The 25284-nt window shown below is 45.1% G+C and overlaps 2 protein-coding genes across 10 annotated transcripts in view; one reads left to right on the top strand and one right to left on the bottom strand.

Annotated features, from left to right (window-relative positions):
• The window catches only part of Nbr1 (NBR1 autophagy cargo receptor), a 28948-nt gene extending 5317 nt beyond the window's left edge, over positions 1-23631 (bottom strand). For 2 of the 5 annotated variants that reach the window (XM_041643853.1, XM_041643858.1), the window contains exons 1-21: positions 23496-23631; positions 20701-20767; positions 20299-20414; positions 17820-17882; positions 17053-17071; positions 15170-15192; positions 13218-13415; positions 11801-11878; positions 11187-11374; positions 10588-10752; positions 9287-9496; positions 8195-8354; positions 7820-8110; positions 6494-6643; positions 5837-5912; positions 5278-5388; positions 4859-5023; positions 4591-4665; positions 2394-2793; positions 1390-1481; positions 474-531 (exon numbers count right to left, since the gene is read on the bottom strand). In XM_041643853.1, coding sequence (XP_041499787.1) covers positions 474-531; positions 1390-1481; positions 2394-2793; positions 4591-4665; positions 4859-5023; positions 5278-5388; positions 5837-5912; positions 6494-6643; positions 7820-8110; positions 8195-8354; positions 9287-9496; positions 10588-10752; positions 11187-11374; positions 11801-11878; positions 13218-13415; positions 15170-15192; positions 17053-17071; positions 17820-17882; positions 20299-20400 — 2624 coding nt within the window. In that variant the 5' untranslated portion in view covers positions 20401-20414; positions 20701-20767; positions 23496-23631. The remainder of the gene's footprint in view (positions 1-473; positions 532-1389; positions 1482-2393; positions 2794-4590; positions 4666-4858; positions 5024-5277; positions 5389-5836; positions 5913-6493; positions 6644-7819; positions 8111-8194; positions 8355-9286; positions 9497-10587; positions 10753-11186; positions 11375-11800; positions 11879-13217; positions 13416-15169; positions 15193-17052; positions 17072-17819; positions 17883-20298; positions 20415-20700; positions 20768-23495) is intronic. The other 3 variants (XM_041643854.1, XM_041643856.1, XM_041643857.1) reach the window with 3 other exon arrangements.
• A 147-nt stretch (positions 23632-23778) lies between these two features.
• Brca1 (BRCA1 DNA repair associated) overlaps positions 23779-25284 on the top strand; it is a 71098-nt gene continuing 69592 nt past the window's right edge. For all 5 annotated transcript variants that reach the window (XM_041644032.1, XM_041644030.1, XM_041644028.1 and 2 more), the window contains exons 1-2: positions 23779-23859; positions 24379-24659. The gene's annotated coding sequence lies outside the window, so the exon portion shown is untranslated. The remainder of the gene's footprint in view (positions 23860-24378; positions 24660-25284) is intronic.

Raw genomic sequence — 25284 nt, 5'->3', positions numbered from 1 at the left:
TTTGATGCAGGGCTTGGCTGGCACAAAACATGAGCACTGCAGGAAACACATCTTGCTACCATGCCAGCTTTCCATCCCAGCTGTAAATTAATGTGTTCATGGGCACACATGATAACAGCACTCTGTCTGCGCATCTCAGAGAAAACATCTGGCAAAGGAAATGTGATTTTTCTGGATACTGATCTGAGATGACAGGGACCAGAGAGGTATATCTAAGAAAAAATGGCCCAGATGCACATGGGGCTTAACCTTTCTGTCTTTGGGCACTACAGGGGAGGTAAATTTTAGGGCAGTCCTTTCTTGTCTGCAATGTGAAAATGCTTAAACATAAGCTTTAGCTGTCCAATGCTGTGCAAACGCTGAAGAACAAGAAGGAACGAGGGCTCTCCTTCCTGTGCTCTGAGAGGCTCATCTGAGCAGAAGCAGTGCTGGGATGTCCACCTGCTCCTGCAGAGACTTCACAAGGTCATTACCTTGAGTGGTCATAGCTCTTCTGTGGGCTGTTTACCAGTCCTGATGAGCCTCTGGGCTCTAAAAGCAAAAGAGTTGTTGGTTAGAAGGGTGTCCACAAGCACCTAGTGTTTCCCAACACAGCAAAGCTATTATTGAGGCAGGTGGAACGTTAACAGGGTGTCTCGTCTTTCCTTCTTTCCTCTTAAGTTTTAGAAAGCTCTGTGGGAGGTTTAAATAACTGAGAAAGACAAACTGTCTAGAGATGCTACACAAGGTGACGTCATTGAGTAAAAGCTTCTGGAATCCTAGTACACTGATATGCTTGTTCTGAAATATTTTTTTTTTCAAATATTTTTTATTTGAGAATAAATCTATTTATTTATTTGGTGTACTTTGGGGTTTTGCTTATATGTACATCTGTGTGAAGGTGTCAGATCCCCTGAAATTGGAGTTACAGGGAGTTATGAGCTGCCATGTGAGTGCTGGGAACTGAACCTGGGTCCTCAGAAGAGCAGCCAGAGAGAGCTCTTTGTCACTGGGCCATCTCTCCAGCCTGTCTCAAATGGTTTTAGGTTTGGCATTTTTAGGAAGTGTCTGTGAGGACCTACTTACTACTTCACAGTACTACCGTCCTGACTGTCCAAATAAGGGGACAGATCCACAGACATCACAAACTCATCACTCTGGTAAAGGCAAAGCCAGAGCTGGCACCTAGGCTGCCTGCCTCTTCCCGCCACAGTGCAGCACCTAACTCCCTAAGGTCTACATATATACTTGAGAGAGCAGAAACTCAGCACATGAAAGAGCAGAGAGAGAGGGAGGGAGAGGGCAAGTTTCAAGGCCACGAAGCACAGAAAGGGACAGGACAGCCTGCTGATACCTGGTTTCCAGTGGAAAGAAGTAAAGGAATGGAGGTGAGGATCAACTTGTCATTACCTCCTCGGATCTCATCGGCGACAGGAGGAACTTCTTGGATGGTAACTGGTGAATCCACTCCCGGGGCCCCGTGCTGTACACAAGGGGAGCTCCTTTAGAAAGACACAGGATGGGAGGAAATTGAAAAGCAGCCACAGCAGCGGTAGGAAATAGTAACAGTGCGGTCACGCAATTCTCTGCAGGCTTCACACTCCTGGTCCCCAGCACGTGTGAGCGAGCTTGGGGATCTGCTCAGAAAGGCTGCTTTCTACTCTGACTTCCTTGTTAGCCACCGTCCAGCCGGAAAAACTGGTTTCACTCAGGTCACTTCCCCTATATCAGATGATACTAACAGATGGACAGCTTATACCCCTACATCAGGTGTACTAACAGATGGACAGCTTACACCCCCATCAGCTGGTACTAACAGAAGGACAGCTTACCCCCTTACATCAGGTGGTACCAACAGATGGACAGCTTATCCCCCCCCCCACACACACACACATCAGGTGGTACTAACAGGATAGTTTAGTTTCCTGAGTGGTTTAAATTATGCTTAGGGCTCCCGCACTTCCTGTACCCTTAGGCAAGACCAATGGCCCAGATCCATAGAGACTTCCGTACTTTCTGGGTTTGTGGTATATGTCCATAAGGAATTTAATTTCCTAATTGACTTTGTTTGTGTTAGTACCTAGAGGATGAAAGCTTTTCTGTTGAGCCCAGGCACGCATGAGTGCCAGGCAGATGCTCTAACGCTGAGCTAAATGACAAATCCTCATACAAGTTTCTGTCACCTTCATTCAACTTGAGAATTAAAACATGAAGATCCAGATATGTTTGTGTGTTTAAAGATTTTTCTTAATTATAGAAAAATAAGTACACAGATGCTCATGTAAGGTCAACTAAAGCAAACATTTGTTTAAAGTCCAAATTCACAAGTGCTAAGAAATACGAGTGTGAGTTGGAGATTAAGCTGGTCATTTCCCCTCTAAGGAACAGGACAGCTAAGGGGTGCTGAGCAGTACCTGGACAGTGGTGGTGGAAGTCCGACCACCTCGGGGACTAGAGGCACTGTGTCCAGAGTCTGTGAGGTTGTAAGGATGTCACTGATGCTCTGCTCCTGTGGCTGGCTCTCCCCTTCAGGGAGTCTCTCTCCAGCTTCAGTCAGCTCCTGCCCAGCTTCGATCCCAGGTTCGCCTTCAGCCCCTCGCTCCAGGCCTGGCTGTGAGAGTGCAGAGCTGTACATGGAGTCCCCCAGGGGGCGGCTGGTGTCAAAGCACTCAGGCAGGATGATGATATAGTCTTCGGAGGAAGCAGAAGACTGACTCTGAACTTCATCTTGGAGTTCCTCTTCTTCCTCAGCAATGTGGACAATCTCTTCCCTCTCATCTCCAAGTGGTCCTTCTTCAGGCAAGGCAAATTTCACTAAGGAACAAAAGTAACCCTGTGAGGACAGGCTGAGCAGCAGACCTTGTGGATCATGAGCTGGCGGAAAAGCCAGAGTGGAAAGACCCAAAGGGATGGGTGCTGCTGGAGCCGTAACTGTATTCTATGACCCAGAGATGGGCTGCTGCTGGAGCCGTAACTGTATTCTGTGTTTCAAGATCACACCAAAACAAATAGAACGGAAGTCAACAGGTCTGTGGGTGGAAATGGCCAGACTTCCTATGAGCAGCGGAGTCTTACAGTCCCTTTCTCTTCATCATGACAGCTCTATCCCAGCAGGTAAACCAGCTACCAGGGTAAGAAAAGGCATCATGTGGTGAGCACTTCAGGTTGTATGCTTGCTCTCCGCCTTTGGAAAGTGATGCAGTCAGAAGAGAACAGGGAACCATGGGGGTGAGGAAAGGGGTGGCCCAAGAGCCTATCTGAGCAATACCTATCAACAGTTTGCTTTGTCCTTCCACAGCTTTCTGCCATTTTTAAAAAATGATTTATCTCATGTGCACTGGTGTTTTGTCTACATGTTTGTCTGTGTGAGGGAGTCAGATTCTCTGGAACGGGAGTCACAGACAGCTGTGAGCTGCCATGTGGGTGCTGGGAATTGAACCCCAGTCCTCTGGAAGAGCAGCCAGTGCTCTTAACCACTGAGCCATCTCTCTAGTCTCACCTTTCTGCTATTTGTATATATGTGTAAAAAAGTATTCATGTGTGTATGTTCACTTTAAGCAAAAAACCCAACAGTCATGTTTAAAGACATATAGACCAATTCTTCTTTTGTATATCTATGGTGCATGCTGATTACACCTGTATATGTGTGTGTGTAGCTCAGGGGAGGACACCAAATGTCTTCCTTTATTGTTTTCTACTTTATTAGAGACAGGCCTCTCACTTAACCTGAAGCTCGGCATTTTGATTAGGCTGGTTGGCTACGAGCTCCAGGATTTGCCTGTCTCAGTTCCCTGACACGGGTTACAGGGGTCACAAGCAGTCAGGGCTCTGCTTGGCCTTTAGAAGAGTACTGAGGACTCGAACTCAGGTCCTCTTGCTCACACAGAAAGGACTCACAGCCTAAGAAACTGCACTTTAGGTAGTTTTGAGACATATGGTACTGGCAATCTGTTGTGAAGGTAGTGTGTGTGTACAAGTGTGCAGGCAGCTAATGGGACTGTGAACGGAGGCCACAGGAGACGTAAACACTGGGTGTAGTTCCCTAGAAGCCCCCTGCCCATTTTTTTTGAGACAGTGTTTCACTATGTAGCTGGCCTCAAACTCAGAGATGTGCCAACATCTACATCTCAAGTACTGGGATTAAAGCACATGCAAAAGTGTCTGTCCATCTGCCTTACTTTTTGTTACAGGATCTGTCACAGCACCTGAGATTTTCAGTTAGGTGCTAAGGACTGAGCTGAGCCTCCTCATGATTCTAAGACTATTATCAGCCACCACTAGAACCTATGAGGTTTTTTTTTTTTTTTTTTTAAGTTTTTGTTTTTTAGAGACAGGTTTTCTCTATGTAGCTGTGGTTGTCCTGGAACTTGCTCTGTAGACCAGGCTGGCCTCGAACTAAGAGAGCTCTGCCTACCCGTGCCTCCTGAGTGCTGGGATGAAGAGCGTGCACTACCACCTCTGCCATGAAGGTACTTTTTTATGGTAAAATTTAACCCTGGGAAGCAATGTGATACTCCTGTGTTGTCCTACATTTTCCAGACTGCTGCCCTTGGGAGAAAGCAGATGACTCGTTTGCCAGTGGGAGCGTCTACTGAGGAGCTGCCAACTTACAGGAAGAACCCTTTCTGCAGAATCCAGGCAGCACAACCGGTTGCTGTTCCTCTGTGGTCTGCAGCTGTAATTCCCCTGAGACAGTGCAGAAACGAGTTAGGGTGGCTTCCTTATTCCTGGTGTTCTAGTAAGAATACTAGCTTAGTCAAAAGCCAATGTGATCAGAGTTTCCAACAAAGATCAGTCTCCCTCCCCTCTTGGCACAGAAGAGCACCTTTCAGTGTCCAGATGCCACCTTGCTAGCTGGTGGAAATACAGGGACACTCACTCTGTGGGGACCTCTGCCTACAAGGTGGGTTGTGGTCCGGAGCAGCATCCAAGGTAAGGGATCGGATTACAGTTTCACACACAAACTGGGTCCCACTCAAGTCTTCCTCTGTTTCTTCCACTGAAGCAGGGGCCTCAGCCTTCCTCTTTGTTGATTCAGTGCAATCTGAAAGACACACAAACCTTGTCTGTCACTTGTGTTGAAAGAGTTGAGAGCTTTCACCAGTCGCTGCACACTAAGCCTGGTGAGGTACGAACAGCTGCTCTTGCTCTCATGAGGGAAGACTTAGAGAGCACGCGAGAGGTGCTGCAGGACATCAGTTTGCATGCTGAGGAGAAGTTAGTGAGGAACGGGTGTATGGAATAGGCGTGGAATGGGAAGGGAAGGTACAAGTGCTTTATAGACATTTAACCCCTTACCAGGAAGTGCTTTAAATCCCGCCCCTTCACTCTCTTCCTGTATTTGCCCCAAGCCTGGCTTCTCTATTAAAGGACTGTCATGTGGCAGAGGAGACATGCAGGGAGTCATATCTGGAGAATGAAGACAGGAAAACCATCAACTGAGAAAAAGCACGATATCACAAACAAGTGTCCAGAAGCAGAAGTTGGTAGGTTTTTTGCTTCCTATGGGGTTAAAATAAACCCAAATATGCTCCACCACCTGTCATAAAGAACTTCTCCAGATCACCAGAAATGCAACTACCTCTCACCAATCAATGCTGGGTCACAAACACGTAAATGACCTAGCAGGTCAAAGCCAAGATACCAATCTACGAGTAAAGGAACAAAGGGAGAAAAATGAAGAAGGGGTTCCTTTACAGTAGAAGTCCTGCACACTTGTACTGTGGCACTGACAGACAGCGGGGAAAGGAGGAGATGGACCACGGGTGCAGCTTTACTATCACATGGGAGGACCCCCCCCTGTGCCTCAGACTGTAACACCAGCACCTAAACAGATGAGCCAAGAAGACATGCTTACCCACAGGGGTGTTGTGGGGCACTCGCTCCAATTCCTGGACAATGTTTATATCCAGCAGCTCAAAGGACAGCAGGTCCTAGAAATAAAGATGGCCAATAACGGTGTCTGCAGTGCAAGTGAGAGCAACGCCCTGTTGCAACTGGGCCTACAGGCCTTCTGGACACTCCCTGGGCTCAATTCTGTTCAAATTCATGCCCCTCTTCAATCAAGTGAAATCAAAAAGAGTGAAATGGGAACCAATGTTCTCAAATGTCTAACTGCAGGGAGGAGAGGAAACAGTGGGCAGGCCGGTGAAACAGCCTGAGCTTCAAACTCATGAGGAACAGTTTAGAAACTTGTTTTATAGATTTATAGATGATCACATGCCCATTAAATACAGTTGACTGGATCAAGCTTTTTTTTTTTGAGATAGGGTTTCAACTGTCCTGGATGTCTTGGAACTTGCTTTCTTGCTTTGTAGCCCAGGCTGGCCTCGGCCTGCCTCTGCCTCCCAAGTGTTGGCATTAAAGAGGTGCAGCACTACCGCCCAGCAAGCCTGCCCATCTTTAACTTCCCAGCACCATGGATGGCCATGCCATCTCTCAATAACAGGGTGAGGACTCTCTCCCCAGTGCTGACGCCCTCTCTCCCCTTTCCTCCAAAGTGCTGGCTGTTTACCTGGGCAGTCAGAAGGTCCACGGATGGAATGTACAGTTCTCTCTCGTTGTTAACATTCTGTGTCTTTTGTGGGATGCTGGTTCCTTTCCCTTCTGTCTGCTTTGTCACTTCACCCAATGGAATCGCTTCTTCAGCGAGAAGATAAGCTTCCTATAGAGACAAATAATCGGGGCACATTTTAGGGCCTCAACAAAGCTCATGCATCAGGCTGACAATGCCACCCCTAAAATATCACAGCAAAACCTCTACATTCAGATTTTTAGTTTTAATTTAGACTCTAGAAAAGCTGCAGAAATAGTAGAGTTTATATACTATTGCAAAAAGTGGTTAGTTAGCTCAAACAGGAAACGAACACTAGTCTTCACCAGACTCTAATGGCAGGCAGCAGCAGGTAACAGGCATGTCATTAGTACTCAGGATATTCTAGGAGATGATCATTAAATAGAGAAGCTACCAGAAGTTCACAGGCCGGCCAGGCAGCCCTTCCCTGGTACAGGAAGCACCATCACAGACAAAAACCCTCAGGGACTGCCTGTACCAACACCTTAAAGACATTAAACACCCTGAGGTAAGTGTACGGGAGGGAAGAATATACCCCAAACCCACGTGTTACAAGCTTGGGCCCTAAGCTGGGGAGTGGTGGCATACAACTTTAATCCAGCACTGGCCTTTAATCTTAGTACTTGGGAGGCAGAGGCAGGAGGATCTTTGAGTGTGAGGTTAACATAATCTACAGAGCAAATTCCAGGACAGCCAGGACTGCACAGAAAAACCTGTCTGGAATATCCAAAAGCTTGACCCCTAGAGGCATGGTATTACTAGACAGAAACACAAGGTAGAGCCTCATCTGAGGCCCATAGGTCACTGTGGGCACGTGACCAAAGGGAAATGTTGGACTCTTTCCTTCCTGGATCCGAGTGGCTTTTGTTCCCCCTCTCTCTGCCACATGCTGTCTGCCAGCACAGTCTAATCCCCCTACTAGAGGCCTAAAGCAATAGGTCTGTCTAATAATGGGCGGGAACCTCTAAAACTGTGAACCAAAATAAACCTTTTCTCTTTAGAAGGTAATTATCTCAAGTATGTTGTCATAGTGATAGAAAACTCAGAAATGGTAAACTTTAGGAAGCCTTAAAGAAAAGCAATTGAATGAGTTCTCTTGGGTTCAAGTCCCCAGTGTCCCTAGCAAGAGTTAGCCTCAAACTTGCAATACCCTTGCTTCAGCCTCCTAAGCGCATGGAATAGAGGCATGTGTCACCAAGCTTGGCATTCCTAAAGACTGAGGAAATCATCTGGCACAGGGGCGAAGGCTACAGTGCAAGTGCTCACCTCTGGCTCACAGGTAAAGTCATCAGCTTTGCCCGAGCTGATCAGGCCCCTTTCAACATTCTCGGGGTTCTCAGCAGAGGGGAACGGATCCACTATGATGCTGCACCAGACTCGAGGCCCAAACTGCTGGCCTTTGTGAGAAAGACGCCAATGCGAAGTGTATGTTCCCTCTAAGGTTGGAGCGATGAACTCCACAGACACCACCCCCACATGGCCAGCCTTCAAGCAGGGAACCAAAACATCCTTCTTCTCTGTAGAAGCCAATGTCAAGTTTCCCCACATGAACTTGAGCTGAAAAGAACAAGAGAAAGCTTGTCACCTGGGTCCTTTGCGACTGCGCACCACTGCCTTTACATTTAGTGAGGAAAAAAATACCTTTGTGTCTGTGCTCCACTTCACATTTCCTGTGTTCTTCATCCTCCAGTGTTTGATAAACTTGGTTCCTGGTTGCAGATGAGTCCCGTCAGGCAAATTCTCATCCACAAATGCTGCACTGAGCGTTGGCATAACTGGGGCACAGGGCTGCAAAGGAAGCCTGGACAGGAACCCAAACGCTTAGTTACTTGTTGTCGGGTGTGATGGCTTCTGCACATGCCACACCGGGATTCAAGAGGCTGACAGCTTTTAAGGATGCACTAATATGTTTGCCTTAAAAACTAACAGTAACTAGGCCCCGTGAGAAGGCTCAGCAGGGAAAGGTGCTTGACATGCAAGTCTAGTGAGTGACCTGAACCCCGTAAGGCACAAACAGCAGAGAAAAGAGAACTGACCTCACAAAGTTCTTTGACTTTGACATGCATGTCACAGGACACATGCCAGACTCACACATCATGTGCACATACACACACTAATAAACACTATCACAGCCGGGTTGTGGTGGTGCACGCCTTTAATCCCAGCACTTGGGAGGCAGAGGCAGGTGGGTCTCTGTGAGTTCGAGGCCAGCCCGGTCTACGGAGCTAGTCCTAGGACAGCCAGGGCTGTTACACAGAGAAACCCTGTCCTGAAAAGCCAAAAATAAATTAATAAATAACAAAAACAGAGACTAATAAAAATCCTGTGTGTGTGTGTGTGTGTGTAAAAGGTAGTGCTAGGAATTAACTCCAGGCTATAAAACAAAAATGATGCCTTACGGGATACTTCAAAGTGTCCATAAATACAAACAAAGACTTGCTTCTTTTGCTCCCAACCCAGCCAGACTGCCTCCGGAAAAGACAAGTCTGAGTCACCCCCATTCTGAGAGAAGTCTGAAGCATCACCCCCATCCTGAGTCTTACTAGTTTCTAGCTCTCTGAACAAGGTATCAAAACAAGTGTCAGAAATAACTCCTGAAACAGCTTGGACCAGAGCACGGCAGTTTAAAACAGGTGAGTGCTAGAGAGACTTGACAGATAAGACAAAGATGCTGAAGTCCCACTTGTAGAGAGCTGACCCCAAGCCACACTCCCGCACTGGTCCAGGACTTACATCAGGGCGTGAGACTGCAGCAAGCTCTCAGGTCGGCCCAAAGGGGACTTGGGACTCTGGAATCCGTGGATCGAATTCCACAAATGAATCTTCCTGTGGAGCTTAAGCTGCTTTTTAAGCTCCTTGACCTCTGCTTTCCGCTGTTTCTTCTCAGCACGTAACCTTTGCTTTTCTGCTTTCACAAAGTTCTTATCCACCGGCTTCTGGAGCCTGTGGGATAATGAATGACTGTCTTAAAAAACAAACTTTGAGGCTATCTGGAGCTAAGTAAATCCATCACTGGCTAGCATCTAGTTTCTCAATTTCTTTTATTTTTTATTTAAATATTTATTTATTATGTATACAATATTCTCTCTGTGTGTATATCTGCAGGCCAGAAGAGGGCACCAGACCTCATTACAGATGGTTGTGAGCCACCATGTGGTTGCTGGGAATTGAACTCAGGACCTTTGGAAGAGCAGGCAATGCTCTTAACCGCTGAGCCATCTCTCCAGCCCCCTCTCAATTTCTTTTATCATCATCATTTCTACTTCAGTTTCAGGCAACTGTTTCGTTATTATGCACCAATGGAAAAGAGCAAAGCAGAAGAGCACTAGTGACTCTGAGATGCTGTACGACACCACTGTCTCCCCATGGAGCTTAGTCCAGTTTACAACTCAGGATGCTTCTGAATGCTGGGTAGCTCAAATTTATTTTTAAAGATTTGTTTATTTTTAATTCATGTGTAGGAGTGTTTGCATGCTAGCATGTATGTGTACCACGTGTGTGCCCGATGCCCACAGAGGCTAGAAATGGACAGCAAATTCCCTGGAACTGGAGTTATAGACAGTTGTGAGATGCTATGTGGGTACTCGGAACTGAACCCAGGTTCCTCCGCAAAAGCATCAAGTGCTCTTAGTGCTCTTAACCACTAAGCCATCTCTCCAGCACAAACCAGATATTTTTTTTTAAATATTTATTTATTATGTATACAATATCCTGTCTGTATGCCTGCAGGCCAGAAGAGGGCACCAGACCCCTTTACAGATGGTTGTGAGCCACCATGTGGTTGCTGGGAATTGAACTCAGGACCTTTGGAAGAGCAGGCAATGCTCTTAACCTCTGAGCCATCTCTCTAGCCCCAGATATTTTTTTTTTTTTCAAGACAGTGTTTCTGTGCCTTCTGAGTGCTGGGATTAAAGGCATGCATCACCACCTCCTAGCCTATGGCCTACATCAGATATTTTTAACATCAGCATGCTGTGTCAGCAGAATCAAGAACCTAATCAATCAGATGAGCACCCTCTGGCGTATGGCTTTACCTGACTTGTTCAAGAGCGGGAGGCAGACGAGGAGGACACTTTAAGTGGGAAAATGGCTCGTAGGAAATCACAACAGGTCTTCGCAACTTTAGCAGAACATGGTTTTTGTTGTGGCCATATGGTCCAGCTTCACAATCTTCACAGATGTTGTAGGATGGGCACAGGCTGTGTGAAAAGAACAACACATTAAACACCTTACAGTAGGAAGTCCCTGAGTGGAGAGGACAACTTTATATTTGCTCCATTACCAGTTAGGTGGGACTTGGTTATGTGGAGCCTATGCTCCTCATTAGTAAAACGAGAGAGTAACTTCTAATCATACCTATTTTCATGAAATAGTTCACAGGAAGGATATACAAGATAATTTTGAACAAGGGGGGTGTGTGTCTCCTTAGTGATCTAATTTTGCCTGATTCTGTTAATCCCAATGTGTAAATGAACGGCACTCAGAATACTTCCAAGGAAACCCACCAAACAGGAGGAGTTTGTGCTTCCAAATCCAAGCCACATCACCGACTGCTCAGAGACAGAGACATCCAGCTTCCCTTCCAGTATCCAACATGCTAGGCAGTCACTGTCCGTGCCCAGGAATTGCTTACCTACACTGGTAACGTACACCAATGATCCTTTTTTGGCAGCGGCTGCAAGCAATATGCCAGTTGAACTGGTTCTCTGGCATTGAGACTTCAGAGGGGGAGGAATCTAAGGGTGACTTCTGGAGGACAAGCTTCTCCTGCAACCTCTGTTCAAGCTTCTCAACCGTTTCCTTAACCACTTGTTCTCTGAACTGCAATGCAGAGCAGAAGGGGGAGGAGACGGACTCAGTTGAGGCACTGGAAAAAGTGCAATGAGAACAGCAAAGCTGAAGTGTCCCCATCTCTGGTGTAACTTAAGAACATGGCTGATGGCTACCGGGGATGACAAATGTTACAGGTCTCTTCCTTGCACGGCTAAGCTGACTCTTCCTTGGGATGACTGTTTCTGTGCCTTTCTCAAGCAGAGATCTGTCTCTCCTCACATGCTGAGAACTAGACTCCCTCTTTTCACAATGCCCCAGGCAAAGGCTACAATTTCCTTGATCACATCTGCTTGATGTCTGGAAATTATCAGCTGTCACTCTCAACCACCTACAGCAGAGGCTGCAGCAATCTGGGTTCAGCTTTCTTCCTGGGCCAACAGTGCTGCCAAAAGCCAAGCTGGAGAGAACACTCACCGTCTCCAGGTAGCTTGTGAACCAGTCTGGGGGCTTGTCTTGAGTCTGTTCTGTGTCACAAGGAGGAAGTGGACATGGCTGTGGAAAAATACAATCCAGGACCGTAGAAGTTACTTTTCTTTTCAAACGTAATTCTTCCAAAATGTGTTATTTTTCAGGTTTCTTTTATCAAATGTCACAAGCATGTAAGTTTTTCAAAAGTTACAGTGTGAGGCATTGGAGAGATGGCTCAGAGGTTAAGAGCACTGGTGCTGAGTTCAATACCAGCAACAACATGGTTGACACACAACCATCTCTTCTGATGTGCAGGCATACACGCAGGAAGAACACTGTATTCTTTTTTTTTTAAATATTTATTTATCTATTATGTATACAATATTCTCTCTGTATGCCTGCAGGCCAGAAGAGGGCACCAGACCCCATTACAGATGGTTGTGAGCCACCATGTGGTTGCTGGGAATTGAACTCAGGACCTTTGGAAAAGCAGGCAATGCTCTTAACCTCTGAGCCATCTCTCCAGCCCCCCAAGAACACTGTATTCTAATACACACATAAATCTTTTTAAAAAGTTACAATATCACAAAACACAGGCAGAATATTGTATACATAACAAATAAATAAAATTAAAAAAAAAAGTTACAATATCAAAGTGTTTTCCAGTTTCTTCTCTTTCTCTAGAAGAAAACCAGGGTTATCAGTTTCAAAATTCTGATCCAGATGGTCGATATAATACGATATAATACCCAATCTTTTGTGGATCTGCAGAGACTGTGCAAGCATGTGGAGGCTGGAGGACAACCTTGGGGGTTATTTCTCAGGCACTGTTCACCTTTTCTTTCTTTTTGAGGCAGAGTCACTCAGTGGCCTGGAAACAGCCAACTAGGTTAGGCTGCCTGGCCTGTAAGCTCCAAGGATCCTCCTGTCTCCGCGCCTTAAGTGCTGAGATGACATGTATGTACCACCCTGGCTCTGTGGAGCAGAGGCACACATGTGGAAATCAGACACAGCACTGGATGTGGTTCTCGGCTTTGAGTGAGAGGGTCTTGTCTCCCTTTTGTTGCTCACCACTGTACAGGTCAAGTTAACTGGTCTGTGAGCGTCCATCTTGCCATAGAGCACTGAGATCACAGATATATCATGTTTACAGGTATGACACTACTGTGCCTGACCTTCATATGAATTCAGGGGATTTGAACTAATATACCCATCTTTGCACACCACCTCTTTACCCACTAAACCATCTTTCCAGCCCCCTTCCCCTCTTTAAAACCTGACTCCGGGGATCAAACTCAGGTTCTTGTTCTTTCAAGGCTATCTCCCGGCCTCCCTGCCCAAATCTTTGATGATTATCCGAATGGTATTTAAGAGACAAAGAGACGTAACGTTGAGTTGGAAAGAGGGGCCATCCTCTTCATACCTGTGCTGCAGGCTCCTCTGTGGGCTTTTTATCTGATCCCAGGACTTTCACCACTGAAGAATAATGTGCAAGTGGCTTCTTCCCTGTCCTGGCAGTCGCTTGTTTTTGTACTACAATTTGGGGGAATGCTTCATCTACAACATGGTACCCTTCGTGGACTTGCATCTGTAGTTGGTTTCCTTGCTTAATGTTAGCCATCTGAAAGTATGTTACAAGAGCGTGTTACAAAATGAGGCTACAATATGATTCCCCAAGTGGAAAATTAGTATCTGGCATTTTATGATCAGTAGTGATCAAAACATTATATACTAAGAATGCTATAGAAAATTACCTTTAGACTATTTATAAAGTATGAGACAAATACATTTCAAATTTAGTCTTAGCACCCATTCCTAAGATAATCTCATTATGAATGTACAAGTATTATCCCCCCCCCCCAAAAAAAGGCATGTCAGGTTCCAAGCACTTTGGAAAGAGACAGTCAATCTCCAGGTTAATTATCTAGAACCTTCCGTCAAGAATATTAACTATAGCTGGGTGTGGTGGTGCACAACTTTAATCCCAGCACTCAGGAGGCAGAGACAGCAGATCTCTGTGAGTTCAAGGCCACTCTGTCCCATAGAGCCACAGAATTCCAGGACAGCTAGGTTTGTTACACAGAGAAGCTGTATCCAAAAAACAAAAAAACCCAAAAGAACTACAAATAGCTTTATTACACTAAAATTTGAAGAAATTTCTAGGTGAGATTGTAAGGTTTTCCCACTAACTAGGTTACCCTTTAATTCTTCTGTCTATTTTGACATGGGGTCTGTCCAGGGTTGCCCTTGTTGGTCCAGCTTAAGGTCCTCCTGTTTCACCTCCGAGGTACTACAATTACAGGCCTGGCTTTTAACTGGTTGTTCTATAAGGTATTAGCTCTAATCTCAACTTTCTAAAACCCCAAAATCACTTCCAGACTAGCACTAATCATGGAAACCACAAAGCTATGCTGTATAGCTAAGCATTTACCTCTCACTGACCTCGTACTTAGGAAGTCAGCTTAAGTAGCTATATTTTTGTAAGAAGCATTTTCCTAATCATGTATTCTGGAAATTCCTTCAAGAAGTGGTTTGGCGGGGGCTGGAGCGATGGCTCAGTGGTTAAGAGCACTGGCTGCTCTTCCAGAGGTCCTGAGTTCGATTCCCATCAACCACATGGTGGCTGACAACCATCTGTACTGAGATCTGGTGCCCTCCTCTGGCGTGCAGCCATACATGGAGACAGAATGTTGTATACATAATAAATAAATAAATAAATAAGAAGTGGTTTGGCTTTCATGAAGGTATATAAGTATTTAAGAAAAATTAGGGACCGAATGGCTAGGAATTCTAGCCCCTGTCTCATAACTGTGCATACCAGAGGCCCTGAGTTAGATTGGCATTGCAAAAAGAAAAAAAAAAAACACCCAAAAACAACAACAACAACAAAAAACCCACCAAACCACCTACTAATTTTTTTCTGTGCACAACAATATTTTGGTTGAAGCAGGGTTTTGCTCTGTTGCCCAGGTTATCCCTAAGCTAGGCTCAAACAATCCTCCTGCCATCTCTTTGTTTTTGAGACAGTTTTGCCACACAGCCAAGGCTAGCCTCAAACTTCCTGTTTAGTTTAAGTTGTCTTTGAACTCAGTGATCCAGGTACCTTGGCTTCCTGAGTGCTGGGATTACAGAAGAGCACCACCACACCCAGGGCTTCTTTCTAGATGATAAGACGGTGGCACCACACCAGCGGCGAGGTGATACAACAACTGGAACTGTATTAGGAGCTGCCTGCCGCTGAGTCATACGCCCTACTTACCACAGTCTCCCTAACAAAATGGTGTCACTCCATTTATTCTTAGTACTTTCCACTGGAGTTCAGGTTTCAGTAAATATTTTAAAAATTATTTGAAAATAAAATGAAGTAAACATTACCTTAAGTGCTTCTTCATATTCTTCTAAAGTAATAAAAGAAAGAGAAAAGCAAGGGACTTATTTATTTTTATCATTCCTAAGGATTCCATTGTATCATCAGTTCTACAGTTTTTTGCTTTTTGGGGGGAGGTTTAGAGTGGGGGATAAGAGGTCTAGCTATGTAGCCCAGGCTGACTTCAAACTCACAATCCTTTGTGTGTTGTGACTACAGACAGCTAATCCTACAGTTCTAGTGTACAACATGAAGACTACAGTTAACGTACTATATTTAGGAATTTTGCTATAGATTTCAGCCACTGTCACCCTGAAGTGGCAGAGGCAGGATGTGGGGATGGCAATTGTGAGATGACACATATTTTAATTTCTTTCATTGAAATAACCTTTTAAAGCCATCTCTGTATGTATTTCGTATCAATGTTATACAGCTTAAAAATATAAAGTTTATTTTAAAAAAGTAAACCCAATCCTCAAATTCTTATAATCCTTACTATGGAGTCACTACCTTTTTGTTAGACAAACTCCCTTCTTACTGTGCTTTTTCCCTCTGGTCATAAAGTTCTTGGCCTCTGCCCCACAGCTATGTCAGAGCATAACAATACAGTGGCAGACAGAGCTCTGGCAACAGAGCTATTGGTACTCTATAAAGGTGTCAGGAGCCCCTTGCCTGAGATGCCAGCTCCTTTCCCCAGCTGCAAGAGGTCTTGAGAAATGCCAGCCTATTTACGGAAGCTAGAGGAAGGCTAAAATGGGATTCCATGAGCAGTGGGATTGCCAACCAGGATCGGGTAGTTGTTTGGGGGTCACCCACGCTCCTATACATAACACTGCTCTGCAAGAAAGTCTAACAACCAAGCTAGACTTTGGTGAGATTGTGCTTTGATCTGTTACTGGTGCCTATGTGGTATGGCTGGACATTTGCTTGTGATGTGGCACTTACCCATGCAAAGAGAGCTATTCCAAAGCATCTTAAGTCCCTCTGTGCTGCTCTAGCAGTCTCAGTACAAGGTATCCACCCAGCTCCTCTACCTAGGCTTTGTGATGCACAAGATTCAGGGGAGTGCCTGGACTATCTATCATCTTACCTGCTTCAAATATGGTTTTAGGGACTAAGATATGAACTATAACCAACCATATGATAAACATGGGAGCATGGTTTGGTTATGCTTTGAAATTCACATATGTGCCAGGTCAGAACAAATGCAATGTTAGCAGAATGAATTGTTTATGACGAACTAGATGTATATTATTTTCAGAGGATTAGCATCTTAAATACAAAGTTGGATAAGACCTGTCATTATGATCCACACAAGTGTACTATATTTTATTTTAAAAGGCATACAATAAAAATCCCATCTGAGGCTGGGGATGCAGGTGGTAAAGTGCTTGCCTAGCAGGCACCAAGCCCTAAGTCTGACTCCTAGTATTGCATGAAGTGGAGATAGAAGCATAAGCCGGTTAATCTCAGTATTCAGGAGGTGGAGGCAGCAGAATCCTATGTTCAAGGCCATCCTAAGCTATGCGACGAGTCTGAAGCCAGCCAGGGCTACCTCCCAAGACCCTGCCTCAAAGAGAGAGAGAGAGAGAGAGAGAGAGAGAGAGAGAGAGAAAAAAAGGAAAAGAAAAGAAAAAGAAAAATCTACGAAAATAATGCCCATGGTACAACGTCAATTTACAGCATGCCAAATTCTATTCTAAAATGTATGCTAGAGCAGAAAATGGTTGAAATGGAAACACCCTAATGTGCACACGAATTTTAGTCACTATATAGCCCACATGCCCTTAAATCGGAAACCCTCCTCCTCCTCAGTACTGGACTGCAGACAGATACTACCATGTCAGGCAAACTTTAAGCAAAGCTCACTAGATTTTTCTCAGGAACATACCTTGACTATTGATGGATACCTATGAAGAGAAAAAAGCAACAGTGAATTCTAAGTCTCATCACCTGACAGTTACGTACTAGGGCCAGTCTCACATCGAAGTCCCAGGGCAGGTGTTCAGCATTTCCACTCCTTTTTAAGTAACGTGCTCTGTTTTATCTTAGGGACATTGAATGGTACCACAGTGTAGGGTTAGGAGCCTGGGGTCTGAAGCCTCTACTCCATTCATTGCCTTTGTGTCTTCTGCAAAATTCCTAAGCTCTCAGAGCCTCTGCTTCCTCATGGTAAATAGAGATGATAATGTCTCCCCCCACAGCATTGCTAGTCTGATGCACTAACCACTTAGTGAAGCGTCCCTGTTAGCACCACCACCACCACCATCATCCAGTAGGTGACAGACTTGCTATAGTTTAGGGTCTCTCTCTGATATTCTCCATGTTGTTTTCTCCTTTCCCAGCTCCATCTCAGATGCCACTAATCTTCATAAAGTATAAGATTATCAAATATATTTAAACTTCTAAGCAAATGAGATAACATTACTCAGAACCCTTTTGTCTTTTTTCCCTTCCAGCTCTCTGAGATAGTCTTTTGTTCCAATGTCCAGGCTGGCCTTAAACTTCTGGGATCCTCATGCCTTAGTCTCCTCTCCCAAGTACGGGAAATGTAGGTGTGAACCATTAAAACAAACCTTATTCTGAACTTTTTAAACTGTATCAGTCTTGATAAGATCCCTATTCTAACCATTTACAAGGGGGGCACAGTTATTTTACCTCCTCATTTTCCTCATCCAGGTACTTTATCTGAATAGTATTCAGATCAAATGAAACTTTGACCTGCAAAGGAAAGAAATGGGTCAGTGTTCCTCAGTATATAAAACTAAGTATTTTAACTTCATTCTTTTTTTCTCCCTTTTTTCTTTTTGGTGTGGGGGTGGTAGTTTGGTGTGGACCTTTCCAAGACCACAGCTCTTACAGCCTGCAGGTATCAGCCTTGTGCATCACCACCTTGTGGACAGGCAGAATCTCTTGAACCCAGAGCTCACCAATTTGGCTAGTCTAGTTAGCCAATTTGCTACCAGGATGAGCTATATGGGCTCCCTAAGCTCCAGATTACACACAGACCGTAACACACACCTGGCATTTATATGGGTGCTGGGGATCTGAATGCTGGTGCTCACACCTGCATGTCAAGGGCTTAACCCACAGAACCCTCTCCCTGCCCCTTATTTTTATTCTTTTTGTGATGCTGGGGATGCAATGCAGAGCTCTGTGAATACCAAAGTATATTCCCCCACCCAAAATCTTATACTTACAACAACAACAACAACAACAACAACAAAAACAACTACAAACTCAAGTAGTAACACATAAGGGGGTAATATCTGCAAACACAGAAAAAATAACCAGAACTAACAGTAAGATTAATAATCCAAGGGCCCAGCATGGCAGGGCACACCTTTTGGTCTCTACTCCTAGCATCGGAGAGGCTGAGGCAAGCAGATTTCTATGTTTGAGGCCAGACTGATCCACACAGAGAGTTCCAGAACAGCCAAAGATACACAGAGAAAGCTAACAAAAAAATTTAACAAACATTAACTAAGTAAACATATGCAGAAAATTTACAGAAGAGGAAATAGGAATACCTAGTAAATATATAAAAGCATTCAACCTGACAGATTAGGATGGTAAGCGTTTCTTTTTTCTTTTTTTTTGAAGGAAGGTGAGGACCACTTGCGGTCGTCCTTTGACCTCCAAATAAGTGTACCGCACATATATGCCCGTGTGCACACAATCATATACCACACCATACACACTGTAAGTAAGGGTCACATCCATAGTGTTCAACAACACTAGCAACACCGTGGACTCACACTTTAAGAAGACTGTATTTTGCTCTGTGTCTACTGATTAAAAACTATGGCTACAATATACTGTTGGGCAAGAAAAGCAAGCTGCAGAACAGTGTTTGCTGTGACCCTAGCATGATATCTGCATGAACACAGAACATGGAAATGTGGGGAAGTATTCAGGGCTGTTATCTCTGATTAGACAAAGGAGATGTGGATAGCAATACAGGGGAGGGCTTTGTGGACAGACATTATCATCTTCTTGCATATTAAGATTCTTTTATTTCTTATAATGGGCATATATTACAGTATTGGAACTTAAATTTTTAAAATACAAGAAAAACACAAGCTGCCAACTCACCTAGCTACTAGGCAAAGAAAGGTAACTGATACTCAGATCATTTTCAAAGATCTCACTGCTTTCCCAATAGCCATCTGCCTAGGATAGTATAGAGAGAAATCTGGGGAAGGCAGGAAACTAACTGTAACATACTGGGAGGTCCCTCTAACATTTCCCTCCTTTTTAAGATACCTACACAGATATGAGGTCAGGACATGCTTGTAACCAAATGGGTTATATTAAACACAGGTGCCCAAATAGTAAAACATTGACTAATGCAAACCAATGAAACCAGAAGAGTCCAAAGGGCAAAGCAAGATGGGAGAAACTATGAGCAAAAACCACCCATGGCTTTTGCTTTGCTTTTTGCCAACACTGAGATAGCCAACCTTTGACCCAGCAATAAAGCAACTGGCAGGTCTTGCAAAACACAAATCCTGTCCTCGGCAGTGAGCAAACAGCAGCAATGTATCTGCTCTCCAGCCAGGCGACATTCCCCTACAGCCTGGCTGGGTGGAGGACACAACAACTTACCCCTCAGACTATTTCTAAATATGGATCTTTCAAAATCCTATTTCACTTCAAAATAATTTTACCTGAGTTTGATACTTGGGACCCACACAGTAAAAAGGTAGACTCAACTCCTGAAATTTCCCCTGACTTTTGCTCCCTCTCAAGAAATAGATAATTTTAAATATGTTTAAAGGAATATAATTACTTCTTCCTTTTATCCTGGTACATAGCCCATACAAATACTGAACCCTGCTGGGCGGTGGTAGCACACACCTTTAATCCCAGGAGTCAGATGCAGGCGGATCTCTGTGAGTTCAAAGCCAGCCTGGTCTACAGAAGAGTTCCAAGACAGCTAGGACTGTTATACAGAGAAATCTTGTCTTGGAAAAACAAAGAAATAAAATAAAAAAACACCGAACCCCTGTCAAAAGCAAATTTTCAAAAAGTCCAGATATGGTAGTGTCGACAAACAAAGATAAATTGCTAAAATAGGCACACGAAAGAATACCCGGGTTTAAAGCAGTGAAAACCAGAACAAAGTGGTACTCACCATAGCTTCAACATCAGCCCACGTTGTATTTTCTGGATCCGAAACCAGAAAGCTTTGAGTTTCATTTTTAAAAGTAACATTTAGAGTGACCTGTGGCTCCATGTTGTGGGGTGGGGCTGAGAAGATGAATGGACGAAACAAAGAGGAAGGGGTTAAAAACCCAGAGACACATTAGGTTTCATATATATAAGTTAGATTTGGGGGTTCATAGTGAAGAAGAGAAGCAGCGTCCCAACTGCAACACGATTTACCCTCCCTGCTACGTTAGAAGCTTTCGTCCCAGAAATAAGGACACTAATGCTCAAGCTAGGTCACAAAGTCTTGCAGTTAAGCTACAGAATTAAACTCACTTAGAACGTCCACGATATTAATAAAAGCCAAGCTAGGCACAGTGGCACACACCTGTAGTCCCAGTCACTCAGGAAGTTGAAGCAGGATGGGAGCCGGAGTCCAAGAGTTCTAGGTCAGCCTAGGAAACAATGAAACCCTGTTTTTAAAAGAGGTGAGGAGCGGGGAGGGGAGATAAAAGTCTGCTGGAAGAATTTAAATCTTGGCCATATCCGCAAAGACTCCCCTGAAGTGTTTGATGTCTCTAAGGTTTTCACTGCACAGTCCAGTGCTTGGTTAGTGTCTGTAGCATGAGCCAACCCGATGGAGAACAGAGACAAGATGTTTGTACTCTGGCAGCGGAGGCAGAAGGAAGTTTCAGTTTTAAGCAGTACAATCAAGAATAGTCCAGGCTACAGAATGAGTACTTGTCTCCAGAAAACAAGCAAGCACACAAACAAAACACCCAAACAACAACAATAACAAAACCCCCAAAATTACTTGAGGGAAAAGCTATACAAAAGTAAAGAAAGTAATGTAATTAGTCCTTAAGGACCTGTGACTTCCACAGTTAGCAACCAGGAGTTAATTTTGATACTCAGAATTCCTTCCTTTCCAGTGTGTCTGTGTGGCTGTTGACGACACAGGGGCCTGGATGCTGCAAAGCCACTCTACTACTGAACTATATCCATGCTCCACAATGTCTCTCGACAAAATATTCATCTTTTCATCCATAAATAGTTGTAAAATGACAATTTTTTTTTAAAAACCCACCATTATGGCTAAGAAGTTGGCACTTTCTTAGTCAAATACCTACTATTAAAATATACTGATTTTAATGAAGGATTCTGCTTACTGATGTACTATGACTTCAAGAAAAAAACAGTTTAAGTTTTTAGTTTTAAAGCTATAAGTAAAGACACTGGCAACACATGTCACCACTTAAAATATTCAGCACATTTTCAATCTGCATGCAGAAAGAGCCAGATTCTACTTCACACACAAGAAATGAACAAGATTAAGTCCTAGATGCTTCCAGTGTCACAGTAAGGGAAGACCTGCATCCCAAATATAGCTCCTCCACAGGGAGGTGGGGAACTGTGAGAAGACTGCTTATCTCTAAGCTTCACTTGTTTAATTAGAAAACAAAGACTAACCTCAACAGTGTTATCAAAGGGATCAAATAAAATCTTGGCCTAAGGGACTGGGAGTAAGGTGGATTGGTCCACCTATGAGCAAAGCTGGGGGGTCAATTTCCCGCAGCACAAAAGTATGTAGAACTGTTTGAAATACAGTTCAAATATGAAAACGATTATCTTAAGAACTGGTTCTTCAGTTCCTCAAGATAGTTTCTGTCAAGCTGGGCGGTGGTGGCACACACCTTTAATCCCAGCACTAGGGTCTCTTTGAGTTCAAGGCCAGCCTGGTCTACAAGAGCTAGTTCCAGGACAGGCTCCAAAGCTACAGAGAAACACTATCTCAAAAAACAAAAGATAGCTTTTGTCTTATTCCTTTTTTGGGATGAGGGGAGATGGTCTCACTCTGTAGCCCACACTGGCCTGGGAATTGCTGTATATAGACCTGGTTCCAACTTACAGAGATTTGCCTGCTTCTGCTTCCAGAGTATGGCACTGTGGCTACAACTGTCATTTTGGGAGCCTTGGGTTCTTACTTACTGATTATTTTAGACACTCAATTATTGAACCTTTCCTCTGATTTGTCTTCATCTATAGTTAAGTTCACTGCCAAAGTAATACTAGTCTCTAGCACCCATCCTGTTGACTTCCAGCACTCATTCACCTAAAATGCAATTCTTCCTTAGGTTCTTTAAAATTTAGGCAGAATCCCACCAATTCCCCAGGCTGCTGGAGCTTTTTGTTTGTTTGTCTGAAATGAGGAAAATGAAGTGACTGAGTTTGCCAAAGGTAAAAATTCTGAAATACAAGGACCCTCTGCAACTTCTATCTTCCCCGTTCTCCAATCACATGAGGTGGAACTAGTTTCCACGCTTTGGAGTTCCTCCAGCTGCTCTCAATGGGAGAAAACAGGAAGTGGGAGGGTCTAGGTTAGGGGGTCGGTACACAGGTCTTCACAAAGGCCTACCTGCCTTTGGCTTATGTGGGAAAAAGCGTTCAGCAGGAGCCTTAATCTTGAACTTGTGAAAATACCAAAGGTACAGTTAACCCCATCTATTACCGGTTGGTTAGCAGCCAGCAGTCAGGTCAGCTGGGCCTAAGCCAGCAGCTTTCTTAAGTGGCACCGTAAACGCATGCCTTATTGACTCCCATGCACGTGGCAAAAGTCAGCTTTTCCCCGTACGAATTTTTCCAACCTCTACAAATAATGTTAATAAAGGCGACCTGGGAGTCTGAACTTTATTGTCTCCACCTGAGCTTTAAAATGGGTGATCGTAAAGCTGGGGGCTTGACGAAAAGGGAAAACGAAGCCCCTCTAACACGCAAGGTCCTAGATTAAGATATCTCCAATGGAGTCTCAAAAAAAGCGGAAAGGTTAGAATGAGGAAGATGCGTGTCCTTTCTTCTCACACACTCAATCCCAGTCTTCCAGTAATCGTTTCCTGGAACTCCATATCCCCAGGACAGTGTCACCACCATCACCGGAGGCCCTCTTTTTGTACGGGGGGGGGGGGGGAGGGATGACGACCTTCTCCTAGCAGAAACACTCTCCCTCAGGCAGTATCCACCCCCCCACTGTCGCTGACAACCCAAGCAGCTCTTTCATCTGCTCACTGAAAGGACAGGCTGCCCCTGAACACGGAAAAAGTCACTCCTCCATTTCGAAGATTCTCCCCCTTGAACTTCCCTGAGCCTCAAAGATCGACAACTAGGTAACGGCGGTGGCTTTCTTACCAGCTTTCGGCCCACGGGGGGCGCTTGCCCGTGGCCAGTGCAGGGACCGTTCGCTGCCAGCTAGGCTGCTATCCCTGCGGGGTGAATCTAACATGGCGGACAGAGACCCGGCCTAGTCCCTGTTTCTGAGTTTCCGATCAGATGATTGGTTCGTACTATTTGTCCCTCAAAATCACCACTCTACCGATTGGTCAATGCTGCGCTGGCAAGGGCGGGACAGAAGCTATCTGAACCGCACAACAATAACAAACACCCCGGCCGAGGGGCGGAACTAGTGCGCAGGTGTCAGCCGAGTGGAGTTCCCTTTCCCAAGCCGATTGGCCGCCCTCTGCATTCCCGAAGGTCACTGACCTTGGAGGACTAGGTACACAAGATTCGCGGGGCTGGATGGGAATTGTAGTCTCCCTGGGACTTGCAGCTTCTTTTAGTCTATTCTTTGTGAGCAAGACATGAAAACAGAACTCTGCGATGCATAGCAGCTAGCCCGCATAACCGCGAGAAGGTCTCCGCTGTATGAACTGGCTTGCTGTGGTAACCGTGCCTGCTTCCGGTGTTGGAAGCTCCTCTCTCTTAAGACTACAGTTTCCAAGGGATGCTGTGGTGATGGCCTTTCGTTCCGCAATGCATGCTGGAATTGGTAGTTCTTTTTTTACACAATCTTTTATTTGCCTAAACTGGAGACTTCCATGGCAGGAAGGCTAAGGGAGGGATGAGGCCTCGTCCTGCAACTGCTTTGGGCACTACCTTGCGCTCATATTCCGGCCTCAGGTCGCTATTCCGACCCTTTGTATAAAATTACTGTGACGTAATAAGCAAGCGTAGATGGGAAGGGGCGGCTGCCTGATAGGAAACTCAAAATTCTTTCTCTTCCGTCTCTTTTTAGTTACGACACACAGGGAAAGACTAGGTGGCCAATCCCGAGCCCGGAAAGAGTGGCTACTCCCCCTCCCTCTTCCGCTGACGTGTCTGGATCTTGTGTTCCTAGAGGCTAGCAGTAGGCGCCAAGCAGTCGGTTTCCTTGGCGACAGAGAGCGCGGGAAATACAGATAAATTGTAAATGCGGCTGCGCGGCGGTGCCGCGGTTGGACCCACTGGTGTCCGAGCGGCTCCTCCGGGATTTGGGCCTCGGCATTCGGGAGCACGGATGTTTTGCTCGGAGTAAAGGTGAGACAGTCCGGAGGATCGGAGAGGGTAGCTAGCGATACTCATTTGAAGGGCGGGAAACTGCAGGTGCAGACGGGTGTTTACCGAGGAGGAGAATGACTGGGGCGGAACCAAAGGGTCCAAAGCCTCGTGAAAGAAACCGAGAGGACTCCTGGGAGGGGTGCAGTCGGTGCCGTCCCTGAGACAGCTGTGAGGAAGAAGGCAAGGGCTGTGTGAGGGGAGCCCTGCCTGTGATCGTGACTTGAAGGCAGTGTAAGGAGCTGGCTGAAGGGTAAGTGAGAGGAAAGGAAGGGCAGACGTGTGGCCAGGAAATTCAGCTACAGTTCACAGGAGGTTCTATTATAAGGGAAGTGCATGAAGGAATGCCAGTATTGGTGAATGATTTTGGCGGGGGAGACGTGTTTAAAGAGAGTCTTGAGGTTAAGTGCCCTAACAAGGAAACCCCCAGAAGGGGTATAGGGTGGAGAAGCATTAGCAGTTTTAGTGTTCGTTTTGGGTGACAAAAAAAAAAAAAAGGTGAGTTTCTTTTCGTCTGTTTTGGTTTTAGTATTTTGTTTGGTTAGTTTCTAAGACAGAATCTCATTATATAGGTGTCTCTGGCTTTTTGAACTCTTTATGTAGAGGC

This window comes from Microtus oregoni, unplaced genomic scaffold (genome assembly GCF_018167655.1).
Source record: "Microtus oregoni isolate MIOR12 unplaced genomic scaffold, Mior012 000091F_ref0000469, whole genome shotgun sequence".
Lineage (NCBI taxonomy): Eukaryota > Metazoa > Chordata > Mammalia > Rodentia > Cricetidae > Microtus > Microtus oregoni.
The sequence above is the reverse complement of the archived record's forward strand: the minus strand, read 5'-3'. Positions and strand labels throughout refer to the sequence as shown.